Here is a 23,811-nt window from a genome sequence, read left to right on the forward strand (position 1 = left end):
TCAAGACCATCAAATAATTTACTGTGATGCAACGTGTGCCCTCATAGGCAGGCGCCCGGAGGGAACGGAGAGGGGTGGAGGACTTGGGTGCCAGTGGCAACAGGGACAGTTCATGACAGTCTGTTCAAATTGTCCATGCGAAGGTCTTGGTCACATCTGTCCACCATCCCTGGACTGGCCTGGCTCCAGCACCGTTTCCTTCCTTCCCGCCTCTTTCCTTCCTTCCGTCGGCACCTCCTCCCTGCATCCGGCACCTCCACGTCCTGAGCCTGTGCCGGGACGGGCACAAAGGACATGACTGACTGCAGGCGGGGGGGATTGGCAGAATTGGGGGAGCAGGGACATCAGAGTGGATATGAAGTTCATCTGGCTAGCTGAGGTCACTGCCCCAGACGTCTCGCTGGTCCCTGCCTCACCTGGTGTCAGGACAGCACACATTTGCAGCTCATGCAGCCAGGACCACTCTCATCGGGTGGGTTCAGTTTCTGCAGTTTATGCTGCCGAATCTCACGGACTAGCGTATAGAAGGCATCCTCCACACCCTGGGGACAGAGGGACTGGATCAGAGAGAACTCTGGGGAGAAAAGGGGTGCTGTCTGGGTAAGAAACTCCTTGCCTGGATCAGGTCACACCCCAACACTGGAGGCTCCCTTCCTCAGCTGCAAAACCAACACAAATAGGGAGCTGGGCCCTGGCCATCCGAAAGGCACAGGCCACTCTCCTGAAATAGGGTTCACTCCTGAGTATCACTCAAAGTCAGAGCCACTTAACTCAGGACTCTCCCAGACCCCCAGTACGTCTCAAGTTGAACAACCTAACAACACTGAAGGGCTTAAAACTAGCCAGTATCCACAGGACACTGGGGACAAGAAGAACTAAGGCCCTTGGGTCACCGCTCCGGCCTGGCTCAGGGCAGCTCTCTCCAGGGACCCCATCCTGCCCTAGAGCTATGTGAACTCAGAACTGCAGGGCGTAAGCCCAGACCCTGGCCCTTGCCTCCCTCACAGCCCTGCAGTCTGGGAGACTTACAGCTTGAGGGACGCTGGGTCACATGGGTCCCGGGGGAGGGGGGGTCCCAGAGGGTCCCGGAGCTGGAGCCAGAGCCAGAGCGGCTGCCCTGTGTTGAGGGAGAGTGGCGATGAGCTCTGCTCCCTGGCTGGGGTGGGGTGCGGTAAATCCTTGACTAGTTGTGGAAAGGGAAACAGGCTCACCTGCCGGGTCTTGGCTGATGTTTCAATGTAGGGGATGCCATAGCTGCGAGCAAGGTCCTGGGCCTGCCGAGACTCAACAGTGCGAGCAGCCAGGTCACACTTGTTGCCCACCAGCACCATTGGCACATCATCTGAATCTTTCACCCGCTTGATCTGCTCCCTGGAGGGGGATGGGGTGGATATGAGCCAGCTAGCAGGCTGCAGGCATGACTGTGTCCAGGACATTCAAAAAAAGACATCAAGCCTCAGTGTGCACACGGGAACCTTCCTCACGTGTGCCACGGGCTCACGGGCTAGCCATAGGTGGCTCACCTGTACTGATGGATGTCCTCGAAGGACTTGGTGTTGTTGATGGCAAATACACAGAGGAAGCCCTCCCCTGTGCGCATGTACTGGTCCCGCATGGCGCTATACTCTTCTTGACCTGCTGTGTCTAAGATGTCTAGTAGACATGTCTCCCCGTCAATGACCACCTGTTTCCGGTAGGAGTCCTGCAAAACAACACGGCTTAGGGGGTCTCACCTCTCCTCAGACCGGAGAATCCACAGAACCAGCCTACACCCTTGCACCTCTCATACCCTGATGGATCATAACACCTACAAGACCTGGGCTGTTTGGTCATTTACCCATGACCACTGCCAGAGCCCACCTCTGGCAGGTAGGCAGAGCTCACCTCTATAGTGGGATCATACTCGTCCACAAAGTGGTTCTGGATCAGCTGGATGGTCAGGGCACTCTTTCCCACGCCTCCAGCGCCCACCACCACAAGCTTGTATTCTGTCATAGCTTCTACAGCGGCTGCCAATCCAGGAGCTCCTGCCCCACCTGCCGATGAGAAGCACACTTAGCCAAGGCCCTCGCCACTTGAGACGGCTAATAGATGCCTGACCCAAGGGCCCTCTCCAGCATTGAGCAGGCAGGCCTGCCAGTGGCCCAGTCGATCACCTGTGGCACCTCCAGCTTGAAAAGGGAGGACCCCCCCCTCAACCTCCTCAAACAGCACTTAATGGCTGTGTGAGGAAGCAGGGAGAGGCCCCCAAGGCAGGGCTGACAGCTGAGAGCTTCTCCCAACCACGCACCCAAATTAGAAGTCGCTAGGTAGGCAGAAACCCTCAACTGGAGGCGCCTGAGGGCTGAGGCCACCCCCCAAAAAACAGGTCCTGCCACGGCGGCCTCGGCGTGCCCAGGCAGGCCAATGCCAGCCTACAACCGGCTCTGGCCCGCCGGCATGTGGGTGCAACCTACAACTATTTACTGAGCGCCTACTGCATGCCAGGCGCGGTCCCGGCAGCGGGGGGGAGGGTGGCTGGAGAAGGACCCTGCCCTCCACTAAGACAAACCTTCCACAAGGGGCCAGGGAGCTTTCACAGTGGGGGGAAAAAAACGGCTGAGGGTGTGGGAAGCAGGTGACTGCAGGAACGCGAGGGGTGGCTGGGAGCAGAAGGCCCTGGTTGGGGCCCAACGCGGATGTCCTTGTGGCCCCGAGGCCCGAGCGTGATGGCCGCGGGGCGCAGAGTCTCCGGAGGCCCGGGCGGCGCCTCGCTGGGAGGACGGCCACAGGCAGAGCGAGCCCGGCCGCAGAGGCGGGCAACCGGACGCTAGGCACGCTGCCGGGCCGAGAGGAGCGAGGAAGCACCGATCACCTGCGCCCCGCGCCCCACCCCGTGCCCGCACTCACCGCTTGCTGGCGCGACTGCCCCCGGGGCCGGGGCCGGGGCAGGGCGGGGGCGCGGACGGGCGCCGACTGGGCCCGCGCATGAGCTCCGTCCGCGGCGGGTGCGGCTCGGGCTGCGGGCGCCGGGAGCGGACGGCGGGGACTTGGCCGGGCCCGCGCTCGCCCCGCCCCGCTCCGCCCCACGCCCGTCCGTCAACTCGAGGCGGCCCGTGATTGGTCGAACTCCTCCCCACCGCGACCTGTTGTGGTTGGCTGAGCAACCCATCCGTCAGAAGCCGCAGCTGGGCGGGGCTTCCTGGAGCCGCGGGGAAGGCAGTGTCGGAACTTGGGTCCTGCACTCAACAGTGATGTCTAGTGCCTAGGTGCAGAAGAGACAGACGGAGACGGTGCTTACGAGCCCGGGATTCCTCCGGAGAGAAACTGGTGCACGCTCGGGTTGCGTTGAGGACCTACTACAGAGCCTCCACCCTGCAGCATCACCAAAGGCCCAAAAGCCCACGAGTGGAAAGGTCATCCCGCCCGGGTCTTGGCGTCGGGGACAGTCAGCACCGCGGACGCGGAATAACAGAGGAAGACAGAGTTCGCCGGAGCCCCTAGCTGCCAGTTCTCGTAGGCCGAGGTGGAGCGAAGGCTCCATCCTGGGGCAGCGTCGGCCCATCACACCGCGCTCTTCGTGTTTTGGAGAAGACCCCCTACCTCTCTCAAACTCGAGGTCCCAACACTGCAGAAGCTCATACTGCGTCCATTTGAAGAACGACCCCGAAAGTCAGAAAAGTTGGTATTGGGGCGAAATGAAGTGTTCCACCCACTCAAGCAAGTAGGGTACATCTGTGTCAGACGCAAATGACATGTTTTCAACACTTTTTGAAATTTCAAAGAAACGAGTAAGCACGTCCTCAGAAAACCGACAGGGCTTTTACTCAGGTCGTGCAAGCCTGGGGTTGCACGCTCACCCCGGTCGCCGCCCGGGGTGCAAGCTCGGCTTGTTCTATTCATCTAGCAGGCAGATAACCGAGAGCTGGCCAGAAGCCTCTCACGGACGGCTCTCTGAACCACCGTGAGTGCCTTCACTACGTTCAGCCATCCGGCTTGCCTCTTACTCTAGGGAGCATTTCCACCGGATCTGCCGCGTGTCCCGGCAACCGTTGCTAGGGGGCGGGGCTCATCGTACCGCAGCCCCGGATGCCCGCGGCTCACGAATATTTGGGTATTCAAATGAGCCCCGCCCCCGTTGCCATGGCGCCAGGCCTGCAACCCCACCGCGGTGGTAAAAATAATAATTTTTTAAAAAAAGCCCTCACCTGAGAGAGCGACCGCCGCGGTGGAGGGACCTAGGGCTGCGCTTCCAAGTCTTGGGCACTCTGGCCCACCCCTCAGGTGAGAGCCAGGCACCTCCTCTCCATGTCCTTTGTGCTAGGGGGATCCTGGGCGACCCACGTCTTGTGGGACAAGACATACAGGACAGAGTAAGCAATAAATCATGAAGTGCAGTGGAAGGGGATCACTCTAACTAGAGAAATGTATCTGGGAACGACAGGAAGTACAGGAGTTAGGGGTCGGCCAAACCTGCATGGAGGCCACGGAGGAGGACCAAGAAGAAAGGATACTTAATGTTCTGAACAGAGTTCTTACCTTAGCCATTGTCTCTTGAGTATAAGATGTGGGGCCAAACACAGACCTCTGTATCTTTAAGGAGAAACAGTTTATGCACTTCCTACCAGAGGTGTAGAGGCACCTGAAAAAAAAGTATGGGAAGGAGTGCCTGCAGGAGAGGCGGGCCCACAGAAGATGATTGACAAGAGCATTCCCAGGCTCCCCTCTGGGAGTAGAAGTAGGACTCAGAACACGTCTTTATTTGCATTGGGTGATGGAGAGGGACCCTGGCTGAATCCTCATTGTAGGAGCTTTATATCCTCCATTAGAATGGTCACAGGGAGTTCAGGGCCAGGCCTCCACCTAACATCTCCCACATTCTTGTACCTGCTTGTTTCTGGGTACTGTGACCTTGGCCAGCTCAGGTACCACAGAGTACAGTGATCTAACCAGGAAGCTAATCTAATTCTCTTTTACAGGTGTTACATGTAGACACATGTGGCCCCCTTGCCCGGATGTTTGACCTACAGCAGGAGCCGGCTACCTTCAGGTACTTAATCAGAAGACTGTGTGGATGGTTGGAGGTAATGTCTGCTATCTTGATCCTAAACTTAGACTCATGAGACCATTAATGAAGGCAGATCCACAACCATTGTCAGGGGCAGCTCAGGGAACTGTCAGTACTGTCAGTAGCCACTTGCTGCTGGTCACTACAGGCATCTTGTACAGTATCCCTAGCCTCACAGCTTTAAACCACTGATCTAGCTTTCCAGCCCCAACTCACAGCCTTTGTGACGCCCCCAGACAGCAAAGCTTGGAGCTTGGAGCCGGTGCTCATTGTGTGGACAGTGTGGGAAACAAATATAGAACCAGGGGCCAAGGAGATAGCTCAGACAGCAAATTGATTGCTTTGTCATCATGAAGACCTGAACTTGATCCCCAAAATTATCATACAAAATGCCAGGCATGGTAGTGTGAGCTTATAGTCCCAGCACTGTGGAGACAAAGCTTAGTTTACTTGGTGAGTCCCAGGCCAGTGAGAAACCTTATCTCAAAAGTAGAAGATGGCACCCCAGGAATGGCACCCAAAGTTGTTCTCTGGCCTCCACATACACACACATCTCTTTTTTAAAATAGAGAAGCAAAGGGATGGTATCAGCCAAATGAAAAAAAAAAAAAAAAAAAACTGAACAGAAGCTAGGGTGGGGTATGTGTGCTCTCCAGTTATCTAGACCACGGACATTGCCCGGGGCCCCTCAGAGCAGGCCCAATCAGGCTGGGAAATGGGAGGCTCATGGAAGATCAGAGTTAATGTCAAGGCTTTGTGGGCCATTGTTGTGAACTAGAACCTTGTAAAGGAGACTTGGCCCTCTGCTTCTCTTAACAGGTTGGATGTGGATGGACCCAGCCTGGGATGGATCCCAGGGGTCTCGACCAGGCACAGCTAGTATCCGGGTACGGGAGCTGAGCTGGCAGGGCCTAAACAACCCCCACCCACAAAACAAGAGACTGGGCAGCCATGGGGATATCCATAGGGAGCGGTGGGTGGAGGAGCGCCTATCCCCTGCTCGACTGGTAAGTGATTGGGGCCTGAGGCTCTGCCATGGGTCTGCATGAAGTGACATCTTGGAACCCTTTCTGCCTATATCTAGCTTTCCCTCCACTAGTTCTCCCTGCCTTTCTACCCTTAGAGTCCCTGCCAGCAACCCCCAAGTGACAGGCACAAGCATCCCCAGGCATTGAGATCACAGATGGCACTGTTGGGCCAGGATTCCATAACTATTGGCTGAGGCCTGTACTCAAGCTGACAAGAAGTCCTTTACTCAAGAACTAATATTGCAACAGGGAGGACAAAGAGGTGGCATAATGGGATGCTGGGAGGGCAACTGGGGTCCATGGCCCCCTGCCAAGGCTAGAGTTCCTGTCTCCTCTCAACCTGCCTGAGGCAGGGTCTGACCTTGGTACACTGACTACATTGGCAGCAGGTAAAGCCCTTCCTCCAAATCTAGTGTGAGAGCCCATTGGTTCACCTCATCCCTAAGTCTAAGGCCTTATAGAGCCCACCTGGGTGCCACTGATGCTCTCAGTACTTAAGAGTTTGCAACTTATGCATAGTGGGCAACCATGAAGGAAAGAATCCTGATGGATGCTATCACCCAGGACCTCCTCAGAATAACTGGTTAGCCTGCTAGGCCAGAGCCTGCATGTGCTCCCCAAGGTATCCACTGGTGCTGTAGCATGCGTGGCCCAGGGTTCTAAGAGACCATGGTGGCATTTCACACACATGAGTGTCTTGTCTAGTCCATCTACAAGAACAGACAGACCAGTAGGGCCCCCATGCCTTGACTTCCAGCATGAGTGTTTTTGTATGTCCTCTGGTCCAGGTATGCAGTGGCTGGATGCTGCTCAGCAGGCCTCTGGGCTCCAACTGCGTTGTTGGGTCTGTTCTGAAGGTCTCATCTGGAGACTGGCACCCCAAGTGCAGGCCCTTCCTTCCCTGATAGTCAAACAGTTCCAGTCTCTGCTCCCGTCATGCCCACCAGGCAAACTCTTATGGAAAGCCCGACTTGGATGAGGTGGAGGTGGGGGGAGCACCTCCACCTGCTCCAGTAGGCACCTTTACAGAGTCCTCAGCCAAGAGCATGGAGAGAACCTGGAGTGACACCTGATGATTTCTGCAGCAGGCCCTGGCCCAGGTAGATGACCTCCAACTGGTGAGGGTGCTGGAGATGTGTGTGGACACCCGTAAGAACAGCCTGGGGAACTTCGGTGAGAGCCGCTGGTCACACCCATGCCCCTATGACTGTCACAGCTAGGCCTTTCGATGAGCCAATTGTATTTCCTGGTTGTAAATGAAAAGCTAGCAAACACCTTGGGCAGCATGTCTTTTTCCTTAAGACTGGATTTTAGGACTAAGCTCCATACTCAGAAGTTTTAGCCTGGGGTCTATATTCTTAAATGGCTTTCCAGGGGGACCACACCGAACACCAGTACCAGGATGGCAAAATAGCAAAGGTACGATGCCCCCATGCAAAGTAGTCCCAGACCTTATTTGGAAATGATTTGGAATTTATACACACAGTGTACAAATGTTATATCCATCCCTCGTGTGTACCCTTTCTCTGAATCCCCTTCTGTAATTACCACAGAGATCTTGGCATTCTCTCTCTCTCCCTCGCAGCTTTGGTGGAGCACGCTCACATCCCTGAAAATCCACACACATCCCTGAAAACCATGGTTTTTTAATCCGTTTGGGATACGGCTCCTCACCTTCATTAATGCTTTAGTGCCCACTTCCTACAGAGAACATTATCTTAAGTACTCTCAATATAAAGAGCCAAGTCTGAAAAGAATACTGATAGAGCGCTCTTATCTGTGTCACCGGCCTTGTTCAGATTTCACCAGAACCATCTCAACAGGAAAGATTCTTGTGCATTTTGTTTGCTTTTCTCTGATTACAAGTGAAGTTCAACACTCGCCATCCTGGTTAGCTGGGCTTTCAGTTTTGCATATAAGTGTTTGACAGCTCTGTGTAGGATCTCTGTGCACCCAGGAGATCAAGGGGCACCTGCTCTTCCTTGGGGCCTTATAGGCTACCCTACACCCCTCTTTTCTTTTTTTCTTTTTTTTTTAAAGATTTATTTATTTATTATATGTAAGTACACTGTAGCTGTCTTCAGACACTCCAGAAGAGGGCACCAGATCTCGTTACGATGGTTGTGAGCCACCATGTGGTTGCTGGGATTTGAACTCTGGACCTTCGGAAGAGCAGTCGGGTGCTCTTACCCACTGAGCCATCTCACCAGCCCTACACCCCTCTTTTCATCTTTCAGGGATTCTGTCTCTCAGAGGGCCAGGGTCCCACCCTAAGAAGCTTTGGAAATAGGAGCCTTCTGGGGCTTTAGGCTGTGCAGGACTCTGGCAGGGCATTCCTGGGACCTGTTAACTTACCTGCTGCACAGTGAAAGCTCTGTCTCGGGTTGGGGTGCGGGGATGCTTCAGGTCCTGGGAGTCAGGGAGGGGGATGCTCAGGGCTCACCTACCCGTGCCAGCCTGGCTCCACTTGAAGCCAAGTCCTTGCCAGTGTGTACCTTCTGCACCAGTTCACCTGTGCTAGCCTAGACATGGGTGAAAGGGCATGCAGTCAGTCCTACACGCTGAAGGAGAGATGGCTCAGAGTACCTTCAGAGGACCCTGATTTAGTCCCTGTGAGCCAGAAGAGGCCATGGACCTGTGAACAGCCTCTCAGATGTTGATGCCTCTTGGGAGTATGGGGAGCAGAAGACACTGCAGAGAGCTGGGCAGGGTTGCTGGGGCCAGGCCAACCTCTTCTTCCTCTGGTCCACAGGATTGCACCTCCCTAACCTGATCCAACTGAAGCTGAACCACAGCTACCTGGGCTCCCTCAGGTGAGGACCTGGACCAGGGCAAGCAAGGGCTGGGCATGGAACTCAGCTACGGCAAGCTGCCCCTGGTCTCAACCCTGTTCTACCCTGGTGAGCCTTGGAGAGTGGCGGCTACTGTCAAATGGTTTTAGAGACATTACTCAAGTGTGGGCTCTGTGGAAGGGGAAGAGGGAAGACTCTGGGGTAAGACCCTTTATGGGTGGGTCCCAGGTATCCTGCCTTCCAAGTATCTTTGTGTCCCTGGCTCCTATTTCTAGCACCCTACAGTGAGGCAAGTACCTTGTTATCACCCTCATAGGGAGGTACCTGTCACTTGTGAGTGATAGGAAAACCAAAGCTGCGGTCTTGTTCAGGGCGGTCATACTAGGTCTTGTGGCTGGTAGGCCAGGTGTGTTTCCTGACCTCCAGAAAAGTGAGGGGTTTCTGGCAGACAGCCTCAAACTAGCCTAGACTTAGAGCTTCCCGAGCTCCCATACCTCACTGCAACCCAGGCATTAACTATACCCTAAGGGCCAGGAGATGGAGGGAAGTGGCTGGTATCCTAGGAAAAGAGAAGGTAGGAGCTGCCTCCAAGCTGACCCTCCACTTGAGGCTAGACCCAGCAGAACATATACCTCCTGAACAGGGAATGAAATATTAAGAAAGTTTAGTGTTCTCAGAATTCTCAAGAACTAGCTTAAAACATTGCCTTCAAAATGCTAGGCCACCTTGTGGTTCTGTCACTCTGGACTAGAAAGAACAAAGCCAAGATTACCAACAGACTAGTAGTTTGAGCAAATGTGTTTGTGAAGATGCTGCTGGCTCAAGCCTAGAAGTGTAAGGAGGGAAATTTCAGTCAAAATTGTAGAAAGAGGCGGGGATGTAGCTCAGTTGGTAGAGTGCTTGTCATTTGTCATTCATACATGAGCTCCTGGATTCAGTCCACAGCAGTAGACACACACACAGACACACACAGACACACACATATATATACACACACACAGATACACACACACACTGGCTCTCTCCTCTTGCTCTCATTTTCTCTCAAGTTTTTAACTATCTGAATTGGACTGCAAGTGTAGCATCCAGTTGTTTCCAGTTGATCTTACATTGCTGTTTAACAACAAAAGCATTAAACAGAATTCAACAAAATGATGAAGATGTGTAAATGCAGTCAAAGATAGGAGAGCTGATGCCGCCTCTGCAGCATGGAGCCACGTGATGCTGGAGCCCAGCAGCTCTTTCTAGAGAAGACACAGGGCGTGGGGTTGCATGTCAGGTGGCCCTTCCTCCAGATTAACAGAGAAGTTTTCTAGGTCTGCATGAACAAATTATCTTAAAGAACAATACAGGTCTGTAGAAAGAAAGCACTTAAAATAAACTGAAGGCCACCAAGTATGGTGACAAACACCTTTCATCCCAGTACTCAGGAAGCTGAGGCAGTGTCATCTCTGGAAGCTCAAGGCCAACACTGTCTACAAAGTGAACTCCAGGACACTCAGGGCTGCACAGTGTGACCCTGACTCTAAAACACAAATGAGTGATGGGAACCCTGACAGAGAAGCAAAGGTGGCACACAACTAAGAAATAATGAAGCTGGTGTAGTGGTGCAGGCCTGTGATCTCACACGAAGTATTACAGTTGAAGATTAGCTTCAGCTCCAAAGATAGTGAGTTCAAGGCCAACCTGGAACATATGTGACCCTGTCTCAAAATGACAAAAAAGAAACATAACAAAATAATTCTAAAGGAAATACAGTCAGATTGCAAATGTTTTGAAAATATCCTCAGCAATTTGATCATAGCAAAAAAAAAAGCATATTGCAATTTTTGCTTTCTTTCAGTTGTCCAATCCTGCACCAAAGCTGATTGGTGCTTACCAATCTCTAATGATTGAAAATGAACAGATATTTGTAACAGGAAACTGAATAACAGCATCCCCTAAAGTGCTATTTTGCCTTAGATGACTGCAAATATGAGTATTAAATATTAAAATCTCAGGTAGTGTTATAAGGGCTAGGAAATAATTTTAATGTGGTGGCTGTCATCTCATTTGAAGCTGAGATAATTTAGCCCCGAAAATAAACACCAACATGCATGCAAAAGGTTCTAAATACATGGGCTGGAACTGACACAGAATGACTTCATGTTGTCAGAGCGTGGACAAGCATCTTTTGCTCGGTGCCACAGTGCGTGAAACCCCACTTACACTCTGATGCGCCACAGATAATCTGTTAAAAGAAATTTAGATGGTCAGGCAGTGGTGGGGCATGCCTTTAATCCCAGCACTTGGCTAGCAGAGACAGGAGGCAGGTTGGTGAGTTTGAGGCCAGCCCGGTCTACAGAGATAATTTTAGGATAGCCAAGACTGCACAGAGAAACTGGGGGAAAAAAAAAAAAAAACCAAACAAACAAAACAAAACAAAATTACGCCCCTTTTATGTGCCTTCATTGCTTATCCTTCTCTCCCTGCAGAGATGCTAGGGCTCGATTCCTGTACTGTGTGCTAATTTGGGGATGGATTCTCTTTTCTTGTTAATTCCTAGGAATTATCTTTTCTATCCTGGTACAGAGTTGTCTGCAAACCCATGTCATTTCCAGTGAACTCCAGTCTGGTCTGTCATTTATGAGGATCATGTGCAAAGAACCCTGGATCATTACCTGGTCCCCTCTTACCTCTGTACTGGGTTATCTATGTACTACAGTCTTCAGTGTACAGTCTGCACTACACTCTCCTCTGCTATCCTTACTCCAGACTGATCTTGACAGTGTAGTCACACACATTAAATAAATAAATAAATAAATAAATAAATAAGAAAAAAATATATATTTGTTTTATGTATGTGAATACACTGTTGCTCTCTTCAGACACGCCAGAAGAGAGCATCCGATCCCATTACAGATGGTTGTGAGCCACCATGTGGTTGCTAGGAATTGAAATCAGGACCTCTGGAAGAGTAGTCAGTGCTCTTAACTGCTGAGCCATCTCTCCAGCCCCAGCTCACCCTTTTCTTGACCTCATCCTTCCCTCTTGGCTTTGTTATTGTCTCTTCTTCTTGAGCTGCGGGCTTTGCCTCACTTCTAATCCTCTAACTTTTTTCCTTTTTCAAACAGTCTCAAGTAACCCAGGCTGACCTCAAACTTGCTATATAGCCAAGGCTGACCTCAAAGTCTTTTTTTATACTTTTATTTATAGTTATTTATTTATGGCTATGGTTATTTTGCCTGCATGTATGTCAGTGCACCATATGCATGCCTGATGCTCTCAGAGGCCAGAAGAGGGTAGCGGGTCCCCTAGAACCGGAGCTTTAGAGTCATGAGCTGCCATATTGACGCTGGGAATTGAACTCTGGTCCACTAGAGGAACAACCAGCGCTCTTCAGCAGCTGGCCTTGAATTCTTCATCTTCCTGTCTCTGCTTCTACATCTTAAGTGCTGAGAACACAGGCGTGGCCCAAGGTGCCTGGCTTGGTTGGTTGGTTTGTATGTTTTGGCTTTTTGAGACAGGGTTTCTCTGAGTATCCTGACTGTCCTGTAATTATTCTCTCTGTTAGATCAAATGTCCTTGAGAGACCCACCTATGTCTGCCTCCAGAGTGCTGGGATTAAAGGCATGAGGCACCACACCCTGCTTGTTTTATTTACAAATAAGGGTGCAGGGGTGTCTCACTAGGTTGTTCAGGCTAGCCTTGAACTGAGGTCGTGATGTTATCTCCCTCAGCTTCCTGCACTGCATGCAAGACAGGTATACACCATACCAGGTATGCAGGTATACACCATATCTGGCTAGTTTAACTTTTCAAAATCTAGACTTTTCTTTGTGTCTGTTACAAGACTCTGCAAATGGTATATGCTTTATTTTTTTGCCATCAACTCTTAAGAATTTTACAGTTTTCCTATTATTACAAGGTATAGCAAAATCTAATTATTGCCTAATACTTACTCCTCTACAACAACAAGAATTCATCTTTAGCTGGATATGTGGCCCACCAAAAGCAATGGAAGCTGCCTGACTCCTGGAAGCTCAGCCCAGTCATGGAACTCTTTTTCTGAGCTTCAGGTTGCAGGAAGAAATGGGCAAGCTTTGAAAAGGAATGTAGGAAAACAACTAAACTGCCTCAGCTCCAAGCAAACTGAAGGCGCCTCTCAGACGCCGATGTGAGCTACAGACCACAGACCAGCGTGACAAACTAAAACTCTGTCTGTGACAGAGCTGAAAAGCTAGACAGTGCGGCACTCAGGAGCCCTTGCTGCTTTCCCAGAGGGCCTGAATTCGGTTCCCAACAGTCATGTCAGGTAGCTAACAACCATCTTTAACTCCAGCTCCAGGTAGAGGTCTAACATTCTTCTGGTCTGCCAGGGCATCTTCACACACAAGGCATACACTCAGAGACACATACACATAAGAAAAACAGATCTTGTTTAAAGATCTTCCCCAAAGGAAGGACAGGACCAGTTCTAACAAGTTGTCTTCTAATCTCCACATGGATGCCATGGTGTCATATATACGAGTACACACACACACACACACACACACACACACACAGAGACAGAGACAGAGAGACAGAGACAGAGAGACAGAGAGACAGACAGAAAGAGAGATTGTTTTAAGGCAACTGACTTTGAAGGACAAAAACTAAAAGTAAATGTACAGAAAACAAGCCCCAGATGGGCTGCATGGAGGATGAGTCCTTACTGAAAGGACTTAGGGCCATGAGACACAGAGGTAGTTCATGAAGCCTGAGGTCAGGGGGCAATTGTACTACCAGGCAAAGAGCAGTTCAGTGCTACAGGAAGAGCATTACAGCAAGAGAGAGCAAGCATGGATCCTTAGACATAGAAGCTGTGTGCATTCCGGGAAGAGGCCTCATGGGTATAGTAGACCAGTGTGGGAGGGAAAGGCACAGGTAACAGGAAGAGCTGGGCCAAGGCAGCAGCCTGGAGGCAGTTCCTCAGGGTCGATCTGGTATGTCTCAGGCTGGCCCTGACCTTTCTAACAAGCTGTGGATGCCAAGCACCCAGCATGCTTGGGAAGGGGTCCCAATACTCAGGGACCTCTGCCTACAGACATAAGCTCTTCCAGGAACATATTTGAACTATACCCATGATGGGGTAAGGGGAAAGATGGGGAGTAGAGATCTCTGGAGCCCATCAGCTGGAAGCTAACATAAGCAATCAAAACTATCCCTGCTCCCAAGGGCAGCAAGAGAGGGTAGTAGCATGGCATAGGCTTCTGTTGGCTAAAGAAAACCCCATGACAGCACTGGATCACTTACAGTAGTTAGTTTTTATTGTCACTGCTGTGGCTTAATACCTGGCAAGAAGCAACTTAAAGGAAGAGAGGTTTATTTGGTTCATGATTTAGGGAATACACCATCAAGGCAGGGAAGGCACGGTGGCATGAGCAGCTCATATCAGTGGAAGTGGAAGTTTGCTCACATCTAAGCAGATTACAAAGCAGAAAATGGAGCGCCAGCAATCAGCTGGCTTTCTCCCTTCCCTCATCTTATTTTCTTCAGTATCCCTGCCCATGAGGAGATGCCCCCCCACCTTCAGGGTGGCTCTTCCCTCCTCAGTTAAATCTTTCTGGAAATGCCTTCACAGACACATGCTCCCAGTGTGTCTCCTAAGTGATTCTAACTCCAGTCAAGGTGACATTGAAGTTAACCATCCCACCACTCTGCCTGCCTTCTGCAGAGACCTGGGCACTTCTCTGGGCCACCTGCAGGTGCTGTGGCTGGCTCGCTGTGGCCTGACTGACTTGGATGGCATTGGCTCCTTCTTGGAACTGAAGGTGAGTCTGTAGCACTTGGGGTCAAGGCATGGAGATGAGGACAGACCCCAGCTGAGGTCCCCCGTGTGGCCCTCAGGAACTTTATGTCTCCTACAACAACATCTCGGACCTGAGCCCACTGTGCCTGCTCGAGCAGCTGGAGGTGCTGGACCTGGAGGGCAACAATGTGGAGGACCTGGGGCAGATGCGGTACCTGCAGCTGTGCCCACGCTTGGCCACGCTCACACTGGAGGGGAATCTGGTGTGCCTGAAGCCAGATCCTGGCCCTTCCAACAAGGTGTGTGTGCTGAACACCCAGTCAACATATATTTGGGAGGGGGCCACACAGAATGGGGACCTCTAGGCCCACATGTACCTTCTGGCTTGTTCTCTGTGAGCTCTATCACTTCTGTTGCTGGAGGCCTACACAGCCGAAGTCTGTTTTGAACTATCAGGTATGTGCAAGCTCCTTTATAGCAGGTGACTCCACATGCATCCCACACAGGCCACACATGCTCCAAGCTTACCATCTACCTCAATGGCTGCTGCTTGGTGTTGACCCATGATCAGCTCCACGTGCTGGAGGGCTTCTAGAACCTTGGCTACGGGCTTCAGGGATGAGGGGACACATTCTGAGAGGATGAAATTCCAGCCCCTGCAGGCCTTAGGCTGTAGTAGGATGAGGCAGTATCACCTTTGTCCTGTACCACCTTCTGGTCTGGAAGAGGGAGTCCCAGAAACAGTTGACCTATGGGGTCCGCGAGACTTCCGGCCTACCGACCCCTCTCTCCCTCCAGGCGCCCCAGGGCTACAACTACAGAGCAGAGGTAAAGAAGCTCATCCCCCAGCTGCACGTCCTCGACGAGGTGCCCACCACATGCACCAGTGCGCCTGTGCCCCAGACGCTGAGCCAGGACTGGCTGATGGTGAAGGAAGCCATCAAGGAAGGCAGCGTGCTTGACATTCTCCTCCCTCGGCTGGGTAGGCCAGACACTAACTGCAGATGTCGGTACTAGCCTCAACCCCTGACTCCTCCAGGAAGTCAGGCCTCCACCAGTACCCCAAGAGGACAGGCTTCCTTGAACCCCAGGAAAAAAGAGACCTCCGTTAGTTCCCTAGGCCTTTCAGAGACGGGGGACTGCACTTTATTCTCTTTCCCCACCTTTCTCCCATGCACACTGGCCCCAGGTCAAGATATTCCCATGAGCAGCGACAGTTGGCCTCCCCTGTCCTATGCTGAGGGAGAGGAGGGTCTGAGGCTGTGGATCTTTCTGGAAGGGAAAGGAACTATTACAGGACAGCCCTGGGTCACACAGCTCCTTGAATGACAGGGTTGTGCTCTGTGGTCTGAATTTGAAGCATGCTGGCTAGCATGAGCCCAGTCACCTCTGGTTTTAACCCTGGACAGATGATCCCCATGGAGCTACCATTCGGAAATTTGACCCAACCTTACCTGTGCCTGAGACCCAGCCATGGGCCTTGTCCCTGCTGGTTCCTGGGGGCCCCTTGCCTGAAGGTCTGCTTTCTGAGAACCCAGCCACAGATGACCATGCCAGCAACCTCACCCATGGTAACTGAACCTATATGTCCCAGAGCTGACCCTACAGTACCTTGACCCCAAACCATAGCCAGACTCTCTTCTTCAGGTCCTGGTCAAGTTCTCTGTGGGAACCCCACCAAAGGCCTTCGGGAACGTAGAAGCCAGTACCAGGTATGCCCTTTCCACGCTCCAAGTAGATGAGGATGGTAGCCCTTCTTCCCACAGTAGACTATCACCCTTTGCCCTCAGCCCACACTATACCATCATCTGAAATCCTTCTCCTGAATTCGACCACCACCCATAGCTTCCCCCACCATATATCAGTGTCCAGGACTCCTGGCATGCCCATGCTCTGGCCCTCCCATTCCAGGGTCAGGGTCCCCATACCATCCCTTTCCCTCCCTAGGAATGGGCACCCCTGGAACAGATGCCCCCACATAGGCCAGATCTGGCCATCAGACCTTCCACCCCAAGGCCTGACCCTGCAGAAAGCTGTGACCTGGCCATGACTGGGCTTCGGGCCTGGATGGAGCCTGGCCTGCGGTTGGTGCCCCTCTCCCTGCCAGCCAGCCCTACCACTTTTCATCCTGCCTGGTGTGGGGGGCATCTGGGATGGAAGCTTCCATGGCTGAGCAGCCACTGGTCCCCCAGGACAGCCACAGGAGCCACAGGCCAGTGATCCATCCCAGTGTGATGGTCATTTGGGTCTGGGTCTGAGACAGGCATAGTTGCAGCTCTCTCCTTTCCCCACCTCAGTCCTCTTCTCCAAAGACAGCTGGAGTTCCAGCAGGAAAGACCTGCTCAGGTCCAAGCCCAGGACCCACAGAAGGATCCTGTAGAACAGGAAGACCAGACTGGACCCAAGACTTCCCTAACCCCGCCACGCCTGGTCTCAGGTACTCCCCGATGCCTAAGAGTAACCTGATCCCTCACCTGGGCATGGATATCCCCACCTCAGACTAGTCTAATACAGCTCAGACCCTTCCTTTGTGGGGGTTCTGGGGGGAGCTGCATGAGTCAATCCTCTTAGCAAAGTAGGGATGAGTGGGTTTCGAAACCTAGAGAGGGTTTCATCCAACTCCTCCACCACACCATGACACCTCAAGGGCACCTGGGCTAATAAAGGAGAGAGGGAGACATTCCACAAAGGAGGAGATGAGCAAGTCCAGAGGCAAGCATCTGTTGAGAGCCTCATGGTGGCCAAGGGCATCTAGAAACAGACAACAATTCTCAGGAGAAACTGGTAGGAATCAGGGGTAGGAAAGTGCCTAACAGAAAACCGAGAGACCAGGGCAGAGAGGGCTAGGAACAGCCAATGGCTTCAACCCGGTAGGACTGACCTGGGTTGGCATAGAGACACAGAATTAAGCCAGGCAGAACCCTTTCCAAGAGAACCAGAGTGACTGCAGATGAGGCGACCCCCTACCCAGCAAGCCTTAGGAAGGTACATTGTAGACATGGACAAACAGAGAAATACAAAGGATGTCAATGACCATCTCTGAAGGACCAAACAACCACACTTTTGCCCCTCTGTGGACTACCTGGTGCTTGGGGCAGTGAGCAAGAAGAGGGCCTTGAGAGGATCAACATTTGGCCACCCAGTGGACAAGAACTGCACAGGTTCAATGACAGTAGGAAGGTGACCAGCAGAAGGGTTGATTGGAACAGTGCCTGGATCTCCTGCTACAGATGTTAGGCATAAAGGCACTGGGTGACCCTAGCCACCTACCTCACACTATCACAGAAGCTTAAGAACTAGGCCCTCAGGGATGAACATACACTCAGGGATGAAGTTCAGATGACCCTGAGCCAAAACACAGGCCTCATGGCACTTTGTTGGCCTTAGGACAGTGTTTTCCTATCTTCCTAATGCTGCAAAATAGTTTCTCATGTTTGGTGACCACCAATCATAACATTATTTTCATGATAACTCCATAGCTGTAATTAGCTATTGTTATGAATCATAATATATGATAATACCTGATATGCAGGACATTTGGTATACAACCCCTGTGGAGACAAAACCCATTGGTTAAGAATCACTGCCCTAGAACTAGCCTCAGGACTGAAGCCATGTTTTCTCTGGGAAGTAGATGAAGCAGGGCAAAGAGAGGTAGCCTAGTGGGAAAGGGATGCCGCCCACCTGTAGGTAACACAAAGGACTTTGGAATCCTCTCTACCTGTGGTTGCACTGCCCCTAGCCTGCCACCATCTCCAGGCTGCAAGGTTATGGATGGGCACCAACTAACCCTCCCCCACCTCATCTGACAGGTCCCCTCTGACATGCTGTTTTCTTCCTTCTTTCTAGAACTTTCCAGGACATCAGGCTTTCACTTGATCCCTTCTCCCCCAAAGTACCCAATGCCACCTGAGTCAGGCATCAGCTCCTTGGGAAGATCTGCAGACCTGCCCTTCAGAGGACGTAGGCTTAGAGTCCTGGGCAGCTTGGGGCCTAGCCTGGGTGAGGGGTCTGTCCTGGGTGAGAGGTTGGCTGCAGTGACTGCCTTGAGAGCCCTGGAGGCGTCCTCAGGCCCCAGCCATCGAGCCCAGGGATGTCCAGACCCAAAGCCAGCACTAGGTCCAGCAGCTTGCCCTCCAGGGCTCCACTGCCTTCATCACCTGAACCCTATCCCTCCAGCCCATTCTCTCCCTTAGTGTAACCTTCCCTTGCTGATATGTCTTGGCCTAGGTGGGGCCACAGTGAAGTAGGTGGAGCTGGGGCTGGACCCTTTAGATATCCCAGGACTCTGGGTCATCTGTATGGCCCAAATTCTGAGCCTGCTTATCCTAGGGTTCAAAATTGCACAAGCATCCTGGGAAGATTTGCAGGTTTCCTTATGTGGGGCAGTTCCTTTCTGTTGGGACACCATATACCCTCTGTAAAAGCCAAGCGAATCATTTTCAACTCTCAGGTATGCAGAAATGTGCTTTACTTTGTAAGCAATGGTTGGTTCAATAAATTATGAAGCTGTCACTGCCTGCCTGGCCTGGCTGACCTACAACCGCCGACACAATTCCTCAGTGATGGGAGGGTAGCAGAGGAAGCGGAAGCCATATCTGCTCTCGGCTGTGTTCTGGACTGACAGGGCCACCATGGGGCAACTCAGGTCCACGCTTTTCCGGCATACCTGCAGAAAACACTGGGACCTAAGAGCCATGTGGACTAGCAGATCAAAGAGTCTCGGGCCACAGCATCACACTCACCTGGACCTTGTACTCCTGCCTCCCCAGTGAGTCCTCACCAAGACACAGTCTGGAGGGACACTCTGGGATCACGGGCAGGAGCTCTGAGGTCTCCGCCTTCACACCTTCCTGCTGTGCAAGAACTTCCCCAGAGGGAGGGAGCTTTCGGGAGCTTAGGAGTGGCAAGATATCCCGGGTCTCTGTGGGGCGAAGAGTTCGTGAGGCCCTCAGTCCGCTAGTGCTGGAGTGCCTGTGCTGACGAACACCTGGCCTGGAGATATGGGAAAGACCTGAGGAGTATCCTAGTCAGTTCCAGCCAAAGCTGGGCATAATGCAAGATAGCATGAGCCAGGGTGGCAGTCCTGTCCAAGGCGACACCTAGGGAAGAAAGGGACAAGTGCTTTTGGAAAGCAGAATCAGAAGCTTGCGCCTACCCTGGCTTCTTGTGCCTGGCCCCAGCATCCTTTGCCCGCCGACCCTTCTGTGGTGATGAAGGTCGACACTGCTGTTCACCAGGGTGAACATTAGGCTCAGACTCTGAGAGCGGGAAGCAGTCAATGGACCAGTCAGTGTTGTCGGTGAAGATCTTTGAGCCCAGAGTCACGCAGGGTGTGGCTTGATGCTCGCTGAGGACCTACAAGGCCATCAGGCCATGTCATTAACTCTAACCAGGTAAGGCCAACCGGCTCCTCAGCTCCTTGGCTGGGGTCAGCACTGACCTGACCCTGGGGGTTGACCAGCACTGTCACACAGCCTCGGCTAGATTGGAATTGGAAGGGGTCTTGGCCTGAGGCCACTGGCAGCTGCTTCTTGGTCCTGCTGGCTCCTTCGCCCCATACCTAGGGAAAGGCCAGGTACTAAGTGAGGAACAGACTGGGCTGGGACAGGCAATGTGGGCAGCAGGCAGCAGGGCTCACCGTGATGTGGTGCTGCGGGGCCAGCAGAGTACCCGGTGGGAAGCGATACATGCACACAGGGAAGTCCCTCACAAGCTGCTGCAGAACAAAGCCACCCAGGTCAATTGTCTCTGCCCGTGACTGGTTGATGACGCGGATGAACTTCTCTCGGTGGCTGACGGCAGCAATCTTCAAGCAGCAGCCGAATGGGCTGGAGCCAGAAAGGGATGCTGAGTAGGGAAGAGGGGGATCCATCCATCCAGTAAACCACCCCTCATATAGTCCTTCCCACATTTCCTGGTGTGTTCATGGCTGGGCAGCCCTCACTTCAACTGGGGTCTTGTGTATGGATGGTGAAGGTCTGTATAGGATTCCAAAACAGTCTTGCTACACAAGGGTGAGTGGCTCTTACAGAGATCTAGAAAAAGAAGTTCTTTATCAGCGGGGGGGAGAACATGAGAAAGGGTCCAGTGGGGTGTTCCCTGGGAGGCCAGACCAGGGGTCTATACAATAGGAAAACAGCCACTGGGTTCAGATCTTGGGAGGAAGCAGCTGGACCCTGGGGGTTAAAGGCATGACTAGGACTCTGGGCAGAGGTGAGAGGTTGCTGAAGAGTGACAGGGGGCTGCACCTAACCTTCCGTGTATCCATTGATGCTCCTAGTATATTCCTGCATCTGCTCAGAAGAAGCTAAACTTGTTCCCTGGGTTGGGTGGCCAGTCGTCTTCTTTGCTCCAGAATGCAGAGCCATCGGGCAGCTGCTGGTGTCAGACTGGGTTCTTTCTGAGCTACTGGTGTCTAACAAAGGCAAGGCGCTCCACTCCAGGATCTTGGTAGGCTTCTCTGTGTGCTTGGTGGTGCACTCCGAGTCCAAGGTATACATTTCGGAGGTCGGGGGCTGGGACTGCCTGGGACCATGATGTGTTCACTGGCTGCTTTGGCTCCTAGAACCAGGGCCCATGCCCCCATCCCCAGACAGCCTCCCCAAGGCAATGGGAACCCTGGTTTGTGTTCTAGAAACTCAGGAGTCAGACTCAGCAATGGTAAATTACTAAGGTTGATTATGACCTTGGAGGTCGTCCCCTTGCTCTGAACCCATTCTACATACTCCTCATCATAGCTGAGGCTTAGGAGATCTGTGACTTAGCTGGAGACACTTAAGGATACAGTGAGAACTGGTTCACATCCAAGTCAAGCCAAGCCCTCCCTTCCCCTGACCCCTGGGGACTCCCTGACCAATGCAGTTACTTTTGATCCGAATAGAAACTCAAGTTGGAGAAGAGGTTGGGATATCGCTGGGCAATGCTGTTCCAATCTACATCTTCCAACCGGAAACCCTGGCAGGAAATAAGAGGTTTATGTCTCTCCCACCTTGTAGGGCTCCAGAGGCTTTATCATACATACAAGTGGAATGCCTCCTGTGGCAAGCCTTGCTCACCTCCCCAGAAGTGGGAACCTCAGCAGACTCAGAAAAATCACTGGGGTCTCTTAGAACCTCTGCAGTGACCACCTGTAAGAAGGAACCACAGAGGAGCTGACAGGGAGCTGGAGAGAGGTCACCCTTCCCCCACGGGGCCTCTCACTTTTGACCCTAACAGCACTGTGTGTGTACTAAATGAGGATTGCTCCTTGTGGAGACATCTCAAGGGAGACACGTTTCTCAGGCAGGCAGGCCGGGAGACCCAACAAAGACACCCGCCTACGAAAGCGTGCTGACCGCTCAAGAAGTGTTGTGGGGGGGGCGGTGTGTGCCTGAGAGGTATTAGGTCAGGAGCACAAACTCACCTCCACGCTGCCAGTCTGAGACCTCAGCACGCGTCCCACCCAAGAGGAACGGGCGAGCTGCAGAAGGTATGATCTTTGAAAAGTCTGAAGCTCAGCCTCCAGCTGCTGCATTGCACAGAGGTTCTGTTGCAGTTTCTCCTCTAACTGCTGTTTCTCCTGATGAAGAATTTCTGCCAGTGAGAGAGGCCTCCAGTGGCCCCACCTTTCAGACCAACCCTAGGTGGGTAACTACAGCCTGTCAAGTCATCGCCCTGATCCCTGATCCCACCCCATCACCTGCTGAGCTTGTTCCTTCTGTGCTTTCAGCTCCAGGGTTAGCTTCTGGACCTGGTTCTGCAGGAATTTGTCTTGACTTTTGGAGTTCCTGGTAGGAGGGGCAATCATACCCCTTAGTCTGGGTCAAGCAAGCATTCCAAAGAGTGCGTAAAGGAGGCCCCACAGCCACCAAACCCTGGAGGCACATATTATAACAGGCCAGTGCAGAGTAAACCCTAACAGGTCTGGGCAGGGGTCTACATGCTAGGGGGTAGGATGACATTTCCAGCACACTAACTTATTCAAGGGTATGGCAGAGTGTCAAGTCATGCAAGGAGTAAAGTTAGAGGCAATCAGGTAGAGGAGGGCTCAGTGGTTGAGGTTGGGGTCAGACAGAAACTAGGAGCCACAGCAGGGTAGGACCTGGGTTGGGCTGAGGGTTTCACCACTGACCGCTCAGAGGGAACCCCTGCCACCTCGTGCAGGATGCTGGAGTATCGGGCATTGTGGCCATTCTGAACAGCCCACCGAAGTGCCTGGATCTCTAGTTCTCTCTGTTCCCATAAGAGCCTCAGGGTACGTGGGTCCAGGGTTTCAGGGGCTAACCTGCAAATTCAGAGCCCTGTGATTTGATCAGGCTGGCCCGTTGGCTGACCCAGCCCAGGAGGCTGCCCCACCCCCTGCCTCCTTACTGCTGCTTGACGGAGCAGCCCATTGGTGTGGATGTGTAGAGCTTAGCGCTCTGAGAATAGGAAGGAGCCACTCTGTCCACAGGTGTGCCAACTGGAGACCCTAAGTCACTGCTGTCTGGCTGTACACCTGCTGGAGCTGGCGATACCTGCTTATCTTCAGACTCCTGGCAAGACTTAGGGGCCATGCTTGATGTTGGTCAGGAGCTGGGAAGGAAGGAAAGCCGGAAGCAGAATAGAGTCTGTCCTGTGTCCCAGGTATGGGAACCTCACGGGACTCTGTGTGTCACAGAGGCCCAGTTAGCACTTGCCAGTTCTTTCTGAGGAGGCTTACAGGTGACTACTCATAGGACATAGGACTGCTGCTCATACAAGTGTCCTCATCTCTATGTTTCAAGCTAGGACAGCAGGTCACTTTCCTGGGCAACATATCCCCAGTATATACATATATTCCCTACTGTCCCCTCTATCCCCCCTTAACCTCAGCCTAGAGCTAAGATCAGAGGTGCTAACTTTTTGCCTGAAACTCCTACTCATGTCCCCCTCAGCCCAGGAACTCACCACCACACTCACCTGAGGCCTAAACCCACAGAAGGCCCAGGGAAGGAAGCATTCTATACCGTTGCCATGGATTTCTGTACCTGAGGGGGGAGGGTGTCTGTTACCAGAAGCCTCCAGGGAGACCCAGCCCAGGGCCACGAGTGCATTCTGTACCAATATGGTCTGGATCTGTAAACCAGATTCCTACCCACCCAGCTAAGCCAAGGAGGCCCAGGGAACTCCCTGTCCCTAGCCAGTGGTGATAGGCTGGTACTGGGAAACAAT

The 23,811-nt window shown here is 52.5% G+C and overlaps 3 protein-coding genes across 13 annotated transcripts; 1 reads left to right on the plus strand and 2 right to left on the minus strand.

Annotated features, from left to right (window-relative positions):
• On the minus strand, positions 1–2,970 carry Hras (HRas proto-oncogene, GTPase). Of its 3 annotated transcripts, none has more exons than XM_029479672.1 (6): positions 2,890–2,970; positions 1,885–2,036; positions 1,524–1,702; positions 1,212–1,371; positions 417–542; positions 1–269 (listed from the first exon to the last, which is right to left on the minus strand). In XM_029479672.1, exons 2-5 carry the CDS (start codon positions 1,993–1,995, stop codon positions 423–425), a joined length of 570 nt encoding a protein of 189 aa, XP_029335532.1. In that variant the 5' UTR covers positions 1,996–2,036; positions 2,890–2,970; the 3' UTR covers positions 1–269; positions 417–422. The 3 variants fall into 3 exon arrangements, with proteins under 3 accessions (XP_029335532.1, XP_029335533.1, XP_021021736.1); XM_029479673.1 differs by having other exon boundaries at positions 1–302; XM_021166077.2 differs by lacking the exon at positions 1–269 and adding an exon at positions 1,030–1,117.
• Positions 2,971–3,172: 202 nt separating this feature from the next.
• Positions 3,173–19,157, plus strand: Lrrc56 (leucine rich repeat containing 56). Of its 8 annotated transcripts, none has more exons than XM_029479671.1 (13): positions 3,173–3,943; positions 4,959–5,029; positions 5,867–6,054; positions 7,161–7,248; positions 8,828–8,888; positions 14,563–14,659; positions 14,736–14,936; positions 15,436–15,619; positions 16,047–16,208; positions 16,285–16,349; positions 16,585–16,721; positions 16,935–17,074; positions 18,487–19,157. In XM_029479671.1, exons 3-13 carry the CDS (start codon positions 5,872–5,874, stop codon positions 18,831–18,833), a joined length of 1,665 nt encoding a protein of 554 aa, XP_029335531.1. In that variant the 5' UTR covers positions 3,173–3,943; positions 4,959–5,029; positions 5,867–5,871; the 3' UTR covers positions 18,834–19,157. The 8 variants fall into 8 exon arrangements, with proteins under 8 accessions (XP_029335531.1, XP_021021732.1, XP_021021729.1 ...); XM_021166073.2 differs by having other exon boundaries at positions 3,173–3,660; XM_021166070.2 differs by having other exon boundaries at positions 3,173–3,770; positions 4,959–5,063; positions 18,487–19,145.
• On the minus strand, positions 19,147–23,811 carry Lmntd2 (lamin tail domain containing 2). 2 transcript variants are annotated; one of them, XM_021166067.2, is made up of 14 exons: positions 23,560–23,811; positions 22,990–23,193; positions 22,751–22,903; positions 22,319–22,406; positions 22,043–22,198; positions 21,696–21,767; positions 21,506–21,594; positions 20,894–21,165; positions 20,585–20,675; positions 20,279–20,468; positions 20,081–20,200; positions 19,796–19,995; positions 19,383–19,632; positions 19,147–19,306 (listed from the first exon to the last, which is right to left on the minus strand). In XM_021166067.2, exons 2-14 carry the CDS (start codon positions 23,172–23,174, stop codon positions 19,175–19,177), a joined length of 1,998 nt encoding a protein of 665 aa, XP_021021726.1. In that variant the 5' UTR covers positions 23,175–23,193; positions 23,560–23,811; the 3' UTR covers positions 19,147–19,174. The 2 variants fall into 2 exon arrangements, with proteins under 2 accessions (XP_021021726.1, XP_021021727.1); XM_021166068.2 differs by lacking the exon at positions 23,560–23,811 and adding an exon at positions 23,500–23,546.

The sequence above is a fragment of the Mus caroli genome, chromosome 7, assembly GCF_900094665.2.
Source record: "Mus caroli chromosome 7, CAROLI_EIJ_v1.1, whole genome shotgun sequence".
NCBI lineage: Eukaryota > Metazoa > Chordata > Mammalia > Rodentia > Muridae > Mus > Mus caroli.

Coding starts and splice junctions, on each gene's coding strand:
- Lrrc56 (XM_021166070.2), top strand. Junction 7,249..8,827: donor GAACAGCCTGGGGAACTTCG/GTGAGAGCCGCT, acceptor TCTGGTCCACAG/GATTGCACCTCCCTAACCTG. Junction 16,209..16,284: donor TGCCAGCAACCTCACCCATG/GTAACTGAACCT, acceptor TCTCTTCTTCAG/GTCCTGGTCAAGTTCTCTGT.
- Lmntd2 (XM_021166067.2), bottom strand. CDS start 23,174: ATGGCCCCTAAGTCTTGCCAGGAGTCTGAAGATAAGCAGGTATCGCCA. Junction 22,199..22,318: donor AGAAGGAACAAGCTCAGCAG/GTGATGGGGTGG, acceptor ATTCTTCATCAG/GAGAAACAGCAGTTAGAGGA. Junction 19,307..19,382: donor GGCAGGAGTACAAGGTCCAG/GTGAGTGTGATG, acceptor TGTTTTCTGCAG/GTATGCCGGAAAAGCGTGGA.
- Hras (XM_021166077.2), bottom strand. CDS start 1,995: ATGACAGAATACAAGCTTGTGGTGGTGGGCGCTGGAGGCGTGGGAAAG. Junction 1,118..1,211: donor CATCAGCCAAGACCCGGCAG/GTGAGCCTGTTT, acceptor CCCTCAACACAG/GGCAGCCGCTCTGGCTCTGG. Junction 543..1,029: donor GACCCAGCGTCCCTCAAGCT/GTAAGTCTCCCA, acceptor CTCTGTCCCCAG/GGTGTGGAGGATGCCTTCTA.